General features: G+C 45.4%; 1 protein-coding gene across 2 annotated transcripts in view; it reads right to left on the bottom strand.

The window, feature by feature from the left end:
* The window catches only part of cntn2 (contactin 2), a 226,217-nt gene that overhangs the window by 80,504 nt on the left and 131,600 nt on the right, over window positions 1-14,113 (bottom strand). For both annotated transcript variants that reach the window (XM_072563850.1, XM_072563849.1), the window contains one exon: window positions 1,731-1,833. In XM_072563850.1, the coding sequence (XP_072419951.1) occupies window positions 1,731-1,833 (103 nt within the window). The remainder of the gene's footprint in view (window positions 1-1,730; window positions 1,834-14,113) is intronic.

Below are 14,113 nucleotides of genomic sequence, written 5' to 3'. Positions count from 1 at the left end.
TCAGGGATGCCCTCACAAGAACGGGGTACGATGCTCAACTCATCGACCACCAGTTCCGATGTGCCACAGCAAGGAACTGTAATGACCTCCTCAGGAGACAGACATGGGCTGCAACCAACAGGGTAAGCTCCATTGTTCAGTACTTTCCAGGGGCTGAAAAATTACGCCATGTTCTTTGTGACCTGCAACACATTATCAATGAGGATGAGCACCTCACCAAGACCTTCCCCACACCTCCACTACTTGCCTTTAAACAATCGCCAAACCACAAACAGATCATTGTTCGTAGCAAACTGCCCGACTCTCAGGACAGCTCCATACAACCCTGTCACGGTGGACGCTGCAAGACGTGTCAGATTGTGGACATAGATACCACTATTACACGTGGGAACACCTCCCACCTTGTACATGGCAGGTACTCATGTGACTCAGCCAACGTTGTCTATCTTATACGTTGCAGGCAAGGATGCCCGGAGCCATGGTACATTGGGGAAACCGAGCAAAGGCTACGACAAAGGATGAATGGGCAGCGCACAACAATCAACAGACAGGAGGGTTCCCTCCCAGTTGGGGAACACTTCAGTGGTCCAGGACATTCAGCCTCGGACCTTCGGGTGACCATCCTCCAAGGTGGACTTCGGGACAGGCAGCAGAGGAAAGTGGCCGAGCAGAGGCTGATAGCTAAGTTTGGTACCCATAGGGAGGGCCTCAACTGGGACCTTGGGTTCATGTCACATTACAGGTGATCACCATTGCACTACACACACACACACACACACACTCACATACACATGGACACAGATACACACAGACGCGCACACAGACACCCACACACACCCTTATAGACACACACACTCCCACACTCACACATGCACCCCCTCACAGACTTAAGACACTCTGCACTCACCACACACACACACACACACACTTTCTCACACTCACAACCCCCACACCAGACAGACAGACACACACAGACAGCCAAAGACCCACATGCACACATATATTTTGTGGGGTGAATTTGTACTTGCAGAGTTACATTGCACTTTGCTCAAAAACTGCATACATTCATGTAGAACTCTGAGCTCAAAAACTGCATGAATTTATGTAAAACTGTTATCTCACTTTTTAGATTAGAATCAATCTAAACATCAGGTCATAGACAGAGAACACAGGGGGCCAACACCTTCAACATATTGTCTAGCTATCACCATTGTTAACAGCTAACCTGAGAATGCAACTTTTAAAAAAAGGTTTTGTGATTTACACATGAAAGAAGTGAAACTATCACTGTATTCTAACAGATGAAAGGCTTAACAGACAATCAATTTTTCAATGTATAATTTCAGTTACATCACACTGTAAATTTTTGCTATAAATTCTGTGTTATGATCGAGCCCTCCACTATCACCTGATGAAGGAGCGTCGCTCCAAAAGCTAGTATGCTTCCAATTAAACCTGTTAGACTATAACGTGGTGTTGTGTGATTTTTAACTCAGTATTTTCAGAGTTTGGTAGATTTTTGCACTCTGAAATAATCAAGGACAATGAGGTGGGGGAAGTGGGTGTTGTTGTATATGGGTGTGTGGAGTTGAATTATGACCTTAATGAATGACAGAACATAGTTGAAAGAATGAATAACTTACTCTAGTTCTTACTGCTGATTGCCCAATTCCCCTTCTAAGTCAATCTCAATTTTGAGAGTGAAACACATTGGAATTTGATTCACTCACTTTCCAAAGGCAAAGCACTCCAGGTTCAGTGACTGTCCAGCCAATGCATAGGTTTCAGAGGGGAATTTCACCCGAATGTGAGGAGAATGCATCCTGGTTTCACCTGGAGAACAAGACAAAAAACACATTAGAGAGATTCTCGAAGGAGAAGGTTTGTCACACGGTGATGGAAATCGAAGGAACAAAGTCATTTTATCCTTGCGGTGTTTTTTGACTCAGTTCAACATCATCCAGTGCTGTTACAAGCCGTCACCCGACTGAAACATTTAGACTAGCTCCTGAAACTGAAGCTTATTCAGATAACTACAATCGCTGGATTATGCATCCATGCTGAAAATCAGAGCTGGTCTCTCTGGGCAATTTGTAGCCTCATAGAATGGTCACAGCACAAAAGGGAGTTATTCAGCCAACTCACCATAACAGCTATTCCCACTCTCCTGTCTAATCCTTCTTTCCCCTCAGAAATGATCACTTTCCCTTTTGAAAGCCAGGATTGAATCTGCCTCTATCACACTCTCAGGTAACGCATTCCAATTCCAAGTCAATTGGCAGCTTGTGAAAATGCCTTTCCACACAGTCATTGCTGTTTCCTTTGTCAATCATGAATGGGTGTCACTGATTCCCAAGACATCCCCCAGAGACTACAGTTTCTCCCTGTTCACTCTGCCCAGGGATGTCATGACATTATACACCTCCATCAACCGTCCCCTCTACCTTATGATGGAGAACAGCCCCAACTTCTCTAATTTATCAAGTATCTCATCCTTAGTAAAATGTTCACAAATCTGCATTCCAGCCGTCAGGTCCCTGAGATTCCAAACTCTAAAATTCCTACCCCAAATCTCTTCCTTTTTCTTCACATTTATGATCAAATCAATGACCTTATTTGGCCAATCTTCAGGCTGCCTGCAGGAATAAGTTCCATGTGGTGATATCACTGGTCTGATAACAGGCCTGTCAACTGCTTTGGGAGGTTTCATTACATTAAATATTTAAATGCAAGTTGTTATGGAATGACAAATGAGGATTAACAGAAATGAACTTTATGCCACCTCTTTAAGTCTCCTTCCCATTGCCCCAGTGTTGAACCTTCAATTCCCCTCGTCTTTGTGCATGTCTCCTCCTCACTGCCACGTTGGCCCCATGTGCCATCCACAGCCACATGCGTGTGGACATTGTTGGTGAGAGAGTCTTAAATTAAACATTGTAAGCCAGTCCTATCCTGGAAGTTCGGGCACTAAGGTTGAAAACTCTGTTTAGCCTTTCGACAGACCTGACATCACAGGAAAAGGTCCACCCTTTCATCTCCTTGTGCTTGATGCATTTCAATACAAACTGTTCATTGGGAGAGACTTACACAATTATGGGGATACGAGAGGGTAGTGGAACTAACCGGATGGCTCTTTATAAGTGTTAGCATGGGCATGATGGGCTGAATAGCCTCCTTTGGAGTTGTATCACTCTACATAGGGAGACAGAGACACAGTGGTCATCCACTGTATGGATAATCTAGAAAGTCCAAGCAATTTGTCACAGCACAAAGGATCAAACCCTACCACAGCAACTGATGGGATTTGATCAGCCATGATCATAGAGTCATAGGGATGTACAGTATGGAAACCGACCCTTCGGTCCAACCCGTCCATGCCGACCAGATATCCCAACCCAATCTAGTCCCACCTGCCAGCATCCGGCCTATATCCCTCCAAACCCTTCAAACCCTATTATTGAATGTTGGAGCAGGCTTGAAGGGCTGAGTGGCCTACTCCTGCTCCTTTTTCTCTGTTTCAATGTCTAACAAATCTGGAATTAAAAGTCATGATTTGGAGATGCCGGTGTTGGACTGGGGTGTACAAAGTTAAAAATCACACAACACCAGGTTATAGTCCAACAGGTTTAATTGGCAGCACTAGCTTTCGGAGCGTCGCTCCTTCATCAGGTGGTTGTGGAGGACACAATTGTAAGGCACAGAATTTATCGCAAAAGTTTACAGTGTGATGTAACTGAAATTATACATTGAAAAATACCTGGATTGTTTGTTGAGTCTTTCATCTGTTAGAATGACCATGATAGTCTCACTACTTTCAGATGTAAATCACAAAACTTTTTTTTTAAAAAGTTACATTCTCAGGTTAACTGTAACAATTGGTGTCAGCCAGATAAGATGTTGAAGGTGTTAGCCCCCTGTGTTCCCTGTCTGCCGAGCAGAGGCTGATAGCTAAGTTCGGTACCCATAGGGAGGGCCTCAACAGGGACCTTGGGTTCATGTCACATTACAGATGACCACCATTGCACTATACACACACACAGATACTCCTACACACACACACACACAGGCACTCCTACACACACACACACACACAGGCACTCCTATACACACACTCCTATGCGCACACGTGCACACACACCTTCTTTACACACACACAGGCACTCCTACACACACACACACAGGCACTCCTACACACACACACATACATTCAGACACACGTATACACAGAGACTCATACACACTCCTACAGACACACACACTCCCACACTTACACATGCATCCTCTCACGGACTTAGATCACTTTACACTCAAACACACATATACACTCTCTCTCACAGACACTCACAATCCCCCACCCCAGACACGCACACACATTTCACCCTGACCTTAAATTTACCTGGACCATCTCTGACATCTCCCTCCCCTTCCTGCACCTCTCCATCTCCATTAATGACAACCGACTTGACACCAACATTTTTTACAAACCCACCAACTCCCACAGCTACCTGGATTACACCTCTTCCCACCCTACCTCCTGCAAAAATGCCATCCTGTATTCCCAATTCCTCCACTTCCGCGGTATCTGCTCCCAGGAGGACCAGTTCCACCACAGAACACACCAGATGGCCTCCTTCTTTAGAGACCGTAATTTCCCTTCCCATGTGGTTAAAGATGCCCTCCAACGCATCTCATCCACATCCCGCACCTCCGCCCTCAGACCCCACCCCTCCAATCGTAACAAGGACAGAACACCCCTGGTGCTCACCTTCCACCCTATCAACCTTCGTACAAACCAAATCATCCGCCGACATTTCTGCCACCTCCAAATGGACCCCACCCCTTTCCGCCTTCCGCAAAGACCGTTCCCTCCGTGACTACCTGGTCAGGTCCACGCCCCCCTACAACTCACCCTTCCATCCTGGCACCTTCCCCTGCTACCGCAGGAATTGCAAAACCTGCGCCCACACCTCCTCCCTCAACTCTATCCAAGGCCCTAAAGGAGCCTTCCACATTCATCAAAGTTTTACTGCACATCCACCAATATCATTTCTTGTATCCGTTGCTCCCGATGTGGTCTCCTCTACATTGAGGAGGCTGGACACCTCCTAGCAGAGCGCTTTAGGGAACATCTCTGGGACACACACACCAATCAACCACACCGCCCTGTGGCCCAACATTTCAACTCCCCCTCCCACTCTGCCGAGGACATGGAGGTCCTGGGCCTCCTTCACCGCCGCTCCCTCACCACCAAACGCCTGGAGGAAGAACGCCTCATCTTCCGCCTCGGAACACTTCAACCCCAGGGCATCAGTGTGGACTTCAACAGTTTCCTCATTTCCCCTTCCCCCACCTCACCCTAGTTCCAAACTTCCAGCTCAGCACTGTCCCCACGACTTGTCCTACCTGCCTATCTTCTTTTCCACCTATCCACTCCACCCTCCCCCTTTGTCCCCTCCCCCACTCACCTATTGTACTCTATGCTACTTTGTCCCAACCCCCACCCTCCTCTCATTTATCTCTCCACCCTTCAGGCACTCTGCCTGTATTCCTGATGAAGGGCTTTTGCCCGAAATGTCAATTTTCCTGCTCCTCGGATGCTGCCTGAACTGCTGTGCTTTTCCAGCACTACTCTAATTTAGACATACACACACACTCCTTCAGACACACACACTCTCACACTCACACATGCACCCTCTCACAGACTTAGACACTCTACACTCACATACACTCACATATACACTCTCTCTCACACTCACAACCCTCCACCCCAGACGGACAGACAGACACACACACACACACAAACCGACATGCACACATATACATATACATTTGTGGGGTGAATTTGTACTTGCAGAGTTACATTGTACTTTGCTCAGAAACTGCATGAATCCATGTAGGACTCCGTTAACTCACTTTTTAGGTTAGAATCAGTCTAAACATTATGGCACAGACAGGGAACACAGGGGGCTAACACCTTCAACATCTTATCTGGCTGACACCAATTGTTACAGTGAACCTGAGAATGTAACTTTTTAAAAAAAGTTTTGTGATTTACATCTGAAAGTAGTGAGACTATCATGGTCATTCTAACAGATGAAAGACTCAACAAACAATCCAGGTATTTTTCAGTGTATAATTTCAGTTACATCACACTGTAAACTTTTGCGATAAATTCTGTGCCTTATAATTGTTTCCTCCATATCCACCTGATGAAGGATCAGTGCTCCGAAAGCTAGTGCTGCCAAATAAACCTGTTGGACTATAACCTGGTGTTGTGTGATTTTTAACTTTGGAATTAAAAGTCACTTCCAGTTGAGGTGACCATTGCTTGCTGTAAAATCCATTTGGTTTTCATTCTTGTTGGAAAAGGACATCTGTCATCATTATCAGGCCTGGCCTACACGTGACTCCAGACCCATAACAATATCGTTGCCTCATAACCCTCCTCTGAAAAGGCCGAGCAAGGCACTCAGTTCAAAGGCAGTGAGGGATGGCTAGTGAATGCTATCCTTGCCATTGAAGTTGGCATCGATTAAATGATGAAAATAATAAAGGGGTGATTGATCCTGACACTGGATAAGAACGATTCTGATATTAGTAATCACAGCTTGATTGCTGGATTGCCCTTCTCATTAGCCCAGTTGAGTCACTGGGGCAACCTGTCAGCCTTTTTTTACTCTAGGTGTTATGGAATTTAAGGACAATTCATTGAACCCCTCAAGAAAGAGGCCATTTGACCCATTGATTCTGCACCGATCCGCCAAGGAACATCCCACTCAGCCCCACCCTATCTCCATATTTCCCATGGTTAATCCAATTAGCCTGCACATCCTGGACACTATGGACACACATCTCAGGACTATGGGAGGAAACCAGAGCACAGAGACACAAGGAGAATGTGCAAACTCCACACAGACAGTGGACCAAGCCTGGAATTGAACCTGGGTCCTTGGTATTGCGAGGCAGCAATGCTAACCATTGAGCCACTATACTGCCCTGTTGAAGTTGGAATGGGAACATTTTCTGCACTAGACATGGGTAACAGTGTCATACATTTGTGGGTCATCTAGGGTGCAGTTAATTGCAAGACAGAGCAGATCTTTTTATCTTTTTTAACAATGTGGTTCAGGTTAAAAGCCATAAGTGTGACACTTTTGCATGCCTAGGTAACCTTGAAGACAATTGGCCTCTTCGAGAGTACTGTGTCCAGTTCTGGTCACCCTTTACAGCGAGGACATTATTAGGTTGGAATGGGTTCAAAAGAGATTAACCAGCATGCTGTTGGGACTGGAGGGTTTGAGTTATAAGGAGAGGCTGGGACTTGTTCCACTGGACTGTAGGAGGTTGAGGGGTGAGCTTATAGAGGTTTATAAGATCATGAGGAGTATAGCTAGGATGAATGGCAGGTGTCTTTTCCCTAGGCATATTTTTAAGGTGAGAGGAGAGAGATTTAAAATAGACATAAGGGGCAACTTTCTTTACACAGAGAGTGGTTCAAATGTGGAATAAACTTCCAGGTACAGTTACAACATCTAAACAACATTTAGAATAACACATGAGGAAGAAATATTTGGAGGGATATGGGCCAATTGCATGCAGGTGGAACTAGATTAGATTAGATTGTCTTAGATTAGATCCCCTACAGTATGGAAACAGACCATTTGACCCAACAAATCCACACCGACCCTTCGAAGAGTAACCCACTAAGACCCATTCCCCAAGATTAGTTTGGGATTATGGTCGATATAGACTGGTTGGATCTAAGGGTCTGTTTCCGTGTTGGATGATTTTCTGACTTGATAACTTAATGTTAATTAATGCTGAATATGGAACTAACGTTATTACAGGACAAACATATTTTTTCAATGCTTATTTGTTCTTAGGAGGTAGAGTTTTAGGTAAGACCAGTGTTTTAAGAATTTTCGATTCTTGCCTTTTCACAATATGGCAGTGAGCTACTTCTTCACCCTCAATGTGTAGCTAGATTGAGTACATGCAAATGGATTTGAGAAAACCTGGTTTTTATCCATTTTCCTATTCAATGGACTGTGGGTCACCTCAAAGCACCCTAACTTCAACAGCAGTGATGAGGAGCTGGACTGAGAGCAGGAATTGGGTTTTAGTGTGTCCACCAGTGCATGAATGTCTTTGGTGACTGAGACTTAACTCCACAGAGTTTAATAGCACACTCGGCTTGTACTGTGGCTGGTGGAAGCAGTGTCAGCTTTGGAACAGAATGAAGACTACCTTACAGAGATAGAGTCATAGAGATGTACAGCACAGAAACAGACCCTTCGATCCAACTCGTCTTTGCCAATCAGATATCCGAAATAAATCTAGTCCCATTTGCCAGCATTTGGCCCATATTCATCTAAAGCCTTCCTGTCCATATACCCATACAGATGGCTTTAAATGTTGTAATTGTACCAGCCTCCACCACTTCCTCTGGCAGCTCGTTCCATACATGCACCACTCTCTGCGTGAAAAAGCTGCCCCTTAGGTCCATTTTATATCTTTCTCCTCTCACTCTAAACCTACGCCCTCTACTTCTGGACTCCCCACCTGAGGGAGAACCCACCTCCCCACCTTCCCACTTTGTCTATTTATCCTATCCATGCCCCTTATGATTTTATAAACCTCTATAAGGTCACCCCTCAGCTTCCAACACTCCAGGGAAAACAGCCTCAGTTTATTCAATCTCTCCCTGTAGCTCAAATCCTCCAACCCTGGCAACATCCTTGTAAATCTTTTCTGAACCCTTTCAAGTTTCACAATATCTTTCCTATAACAGGGAGACTGGAATTGCACGCAGTATTCCAATAGTGGCCTAACGAACGCCCTGAACAGCCGCAACATGACTCCCAACTCCTGCACTCAATACTCTGACCAATAACGGAGCGAATACCAAATGCCACCTTCACTATCCTATCTACCTGTGACTCCACTTTCAAGGAGCTATGAACCTGCACGCCAAGGTCTCTTTGTTCAGCAACACTTTCCAGGACCTTTGCATTAAGTGTATAAGTCCTGTCCTGATTTGCCTTTCCAAAATGCAGTACCTCGCATTTATCCGAATTAAACTCCATCTGTCACTCCTCGGCCCACTGGCCCATCTGCTCAAGATCCTGTTGTAATCTGAGGTAACCTTCTTTGCTGTCTACTACACCTCCAATATTGGTGTCATCTGCAAACTTACTAATCATAATTCTTATGTTAACATCTAAATTTTTTATAGAAATGATGAAAAGTGGTGGACCAAGCACTGATCCTTGTGGCACACCGTTGGTCACAGGCCTCCAGTGTGAAAAACAACACTTCACCAACATGGGCGGCACGGTGGCACAGTGGTTAGCACTGCTACCTCACAGCGCCAGAGACCCGGGTTCAATTCCTGCCTCAGGCGATTGACTGTGTGGAGTTTGCACATTCTCCCCGTGTCAGCGTGGGTTCCCTCCGGGTGCTCCGGTTTCCTCCCACAATCCAAAGATGTGCAGGTCAGGTGAATTGGCCGTGCTAAATTGCCCATAGTGTTAGGTAAGGGGTAAATGTATGGGTGGGTTGCGTGTCGGTGTGGACTTGTTGGGCCGAAGGGTCTGTTTCCACACTGGAAGTAATCTAATCTAATTTACCCTTTGCCTTCTACCTTTGAGCCAATTCTGTATCCAAATGGCTAATTCTCCCGGTATTCCGTGTGATCTAACCTTGTGGGATGGAGCTGCTCCTTTAACAAGGTTATGCAGTCCTTGTTTTCTCAGGGAGGTTGCAAATGATAGCGACTCCGAAAAGTCTGGAGGTTGAAGGCTTTTAGGGCCAATTTGATAACAGCTAACAGATACTGCCTCAGTCAGAGGCTTTCATGTTAAAGAGGTTTGCAACAGCAACAGTATGTGATGGATCGCAGTTATAGGAAGGGGGAGAATCTCAGATACAGTCACATAGATGGGTTAATTCCAGGAAGGGTAAGAGAGGTAGGCAGCTAGTGCAGGACTATGGGTATAGTGGATATACCCATTTCAAACAGGTATGCTGTTTTGGAAAATGTAGGGGGTGATGGATTCTCAGGGGAACATAGCACGAACAGCCAAGTTTCTGGTATTGAGACTGGCTCTAATGCAACGAGGGGTACCTCGGGTTCCAAGAAATCAATTGTGTTAGAGGATTCAGTAGTCCGAGGTACAGACAGACGTTTCTGTGGCCAGCAGAGAAAAAGCCGAATGGTGTGTTGTTTCCCTGGTGCCAGGATCAAGGATGTCTCAGAGAGGGTGCAGAATGTTCTCACGGGGGAGAGGGGCCAGCAGGAGGTCATTGTCCACATTGGAACCATCAACTTTGGAAGGGAAAAGGTTGAGAGTCTGAAGGGAGATTACAGAGAGTTAGGCAGAAATTTAAAAAAGAGGTCCTCAAGGTAGTAATATCTGGATTACTCCTGGCTCCTGGTGCTACGAGCTAGTGAGGGCAGGAATAGGAGGATAGCGCAGATGAATGTATGGCTGAGGAGCTGGTGTATGGGAGAATGATTCACATTTTTGGATCATTGGAATCTCTTTTGGGGTAGAAGTGACCTGTACAAGAAGGACGGATTGCACCTAAATTGGAAGGGGACTAATATACTGGCAGGGAAATTCGCTAGAACTGCTTGGGAGGATTTAAACTAGTACGGTGGGGGGGGGGACCCAGGGAGATAGTGAGGAAAGAGATCGATCTGAGATGGGTACAGCTGAGAACAGAAGTGAGTCAAACAGTCAGGGCAGGCACGGACAAGGAAGGACTAATAAATTAAACTGTTGTGGTTTTGTTCGCCGAGCTGGGAATTTGTGTTGCAGACGTTTCGTCCCCTGTCTAGGTGACATCCTCAGTGCTTGGGAGCCTCCTGCGAAGCGCTTCTGTGATCTTTCCTCTAGCATTTGTAGTGGTTTGAATCTGCCACTTCTGGTTGTCAGTTCCAGCTGTCTGTTGCAGTGGCACTGTTCACCTCTATCGACAAAACCCTGGCCAGAGAAACAATAGCCAACCTGCTGGACATACAGAACAGACAACAGGACAATGAACCTACCAACAAAAGGATAGACCAGATCTAAAAGTTGAAGTTTTAAATTGGAGAAAGGCCAATTTTGACGGTATTAGGCAAGAACTTTCGAAAGCAGATGTTCGCAGGTAAAGGGACGGCTAGAAAATGGGAAGCCTTCAGAAATGAGATAACAAGCATCGAGAGAAAGGATATTCCTGTCAGGGTGAAAGGGAAGGCTGGTAACTGTAGGGAATGCTGGATGACTAAAGAAATTGAGGGTTTGATTAAGAAAAAGAAGGAAGCATATGTCAGGTATAGACAGGATAGATCGAGTGAATCCTTAGAAGAGTATAAAGGCAGTAGGAGTATACTGAAGAGGGAAATCAGGAGGGCAGAAAGGGGGACATGAGATAGCTTTGGCAAATAGAATTAAGGAGGAACCAAAGGGGTTTTTACAAATATATTAAGGACAAAAGGGTAACTAGGGAGAGAATAGGGCCCCTCAAATATCAGCAAGGTGGCTTTTGTGTGGAGCCATAGAAAATGGGGAGATACTAAATTAATATTTTGCATCAGTATTTACTGTGGAAAAGGATATGGGAGATATAGACTGTAGGGAAATAGATGGTGACATCTTGTAAAAGGTCCAGATTACAGAGGAGGAAGTGCTGGATGTCTTGAAATGGTTAAATGTGGATAAATCCCCAGGACCTGATCAGGTATACCCGAGAACTCTGTGGGAAGCTAGAGAAATGATTGTTGGGCCTCTTGCTGAGATATTTGTATCATCGATAGTCACAGGTGAGGTGCCGGAAGACTGGAGGTTGGTAAATGTGGTGCCACTGTTTAAGAAGGGCGGTAAAGACAAGCCAGGGAACTATAGACCAGTGAGCCTGACCTCGGTGGTGGGCAAGTTGTTGGAGGGAATCCTGAGGGACAGGACATACATGTATTTGGAAAGGCAAGGACTGATTAGGGATAGTCAACATTGCTTTGTGCGTGGGAAATCATGTCTCACAAACTTGATTGAGTTTTTTGAAGAAGTAACAAAGAAGATTGATGAGGGCAGAGCAGTAGATGTGATCTATATGGACTTCAGTAAGGCATTCAACAAGGTTCCCCATGGGAGACTGATTAGCAAGGTTAGATCTCATGGAATACAGGGAGAACTAACCATTTGGATACAGAACTGGCTCAAAGGTAGAAGACAGAGGGTGGTGGTGGAGGGTTGTTTTTCCGACTGGAGGCCTGTGACCAGTGGAGTGCGACAAGGATCGGTGCTGGGCCCTCTACTTTTTGTCATTTACATAAATGATTTGGATGCGAGCATAAGAGGTACAGTTAGTAAGTTTGTAGATGACACCAAAATTGGAGGTGTATTAGACAGCGAAGAGGGTTACCTCAGATTACAACAGGATCTGGACCAGATGGGCTGAGAAGTGGCAGATGGAGTTTAATTCAGACAAATGCGAGTTGCTGCATTTTGGGAAAGCAAATCTTAGTAGGACTTATACACTTAATGGTAAGGTCTTAGGGAGTGTTGCTGAACAAAGAGACCTTGGAGTGCAGGTTCACAGCTCCTTGAAAGTGGAGTCACAGGTAGATAGGACAGTGAAGAAGGTGTTTGTTATGCTTTCCTTTATTGGTCAGAGTATTGAGTACAGGAGTTGGGAGGTCATGTTGCAGCTATACAGGACATTGGTTAGGCCACTGTTGGAATATTGTATGCAATTCTGGTCTCCTTCCTATCGGAAAGATGTTGTGAAACTTGGAAGGGTTCAGAAAAGATTTACAAAGATGTTGCCAGGGTTGGAGGATTTGAGCTATATGGAGAGGCTGAACAGGCTGTGGCTGTTTTCCCTGGAGCGTCGACGGCTGAGGGGTGACCTTATAGAGGTTTACAAAATTATGAGGGGCATGGATAGGGTAAATAGGCAAAGTCTTTTCCCTGGGGTGGGGGAGTCCAGAACTAGAGGTCATAGGTTTAGGGTGAGAGGGGAAAGATATAAAAGAAACCTAAGGGGAAACTTTTTCACACAGAGGGTGGTACGTGTATGGAATGAGCTGCCAGAGGAAGTGGTGGAGGCTAGTACAATTGCAACATTTAAGAGGCATTTGAATGGGTATATGAATAGGAAGGGTTTAGAGGGATATGGGCCGGGTGCTGGCAGGTGGGATATATTGGGTTGGGATATCTGGTCAGCATGGAAAAGTTGGACCGAAGGGTCTGTTTCCATGCTGTACATCTCTGTGACTCTAAAAACATTTGTACAATGAAAGGGATGTGGCCAGTTCTCCCAGCTCAGCCTCTCTCTGGTCTGTTTTTTCAGTAGAGGAAAAACTGCTGGACCCAGAAGCAAGTTGTAGCTCGTCCTCTCTCTCTCTGACTTCTACCTAGAAGACTCTGTGTGTGATTTTCCCTTGTGTGTTAAGGGACATTTATGGGGATTGTTGCTAGTATTTGGAACAGCATCATAAAGTTAGGATGATCTGTTGGGTTTTCGGATGGGTTAAGTTATTCGGTATTCTGTTTTCTGTTGTTTGTGTTTAATTCAGTAATCTTATAAATAAATTCTATTTTGTTTAAAACTAAGTGGTTTGACCAGCTGATTCTCTCCTGGAATATCTACCTTACATGTGCTCAAAACAACTAGCAAAGTTAGGGTCTGGGCTATCTTCCTGAAATGTTGTGAGGGGGTCTGGCTGATCCATAATATTTGCTAACCATTCTACCATGAGGAACCTTGTCGAATGCCTTACTGAAGTCTGTATAGATTATGGGCGGCACTGTGGCTCAATGGTTAGCTCACAGCACCAGGGTCCAGGTTCAATTCCAGCCTTGGGCGACTCTCTGTGTGGAGTTTGCACAATCTCCCTGTGTCTGCGTGGGTTTCCTCTGGGTGCTCTGGTTTCCTCCTAATGTTCTAAGATGTGCAGGTCAGGTGAATTGGCCATGCTAAATTGCCGATAGGTTAGGTGCGTTAGTCAGACGGAAATGGGTGGGTTACTCTTCGGAGGGTTGGTGTGGACTTATTGGGCCAAAGGGCCTATTTCCACGCTGTAGAGAATCTAATCTAATCTAACCTAATCATGTCCACCACTCTG

Source organism: Chiloscyllium punctatum, chromosome 45 (assembly GCF_047496795.1).
Source record: "Chiloscyllium punctatum isolate Juve2018m chromosome 45, sChiPun1.3, whole genome shotgun sequence".
Taxonomy (NCBI): domain Eukaryota; kingdom Metazoa; phylum Chordata; class Chondrichthyes; order Orectolobiformes; family Hemiscylliidae; genus Chiloscyllium; species Chiloscyllium punctatum.
Note: the sequence above shows the minus strand (reverse complement) of the source record. Positions and strands in the feature narration are given on the sequence as shown.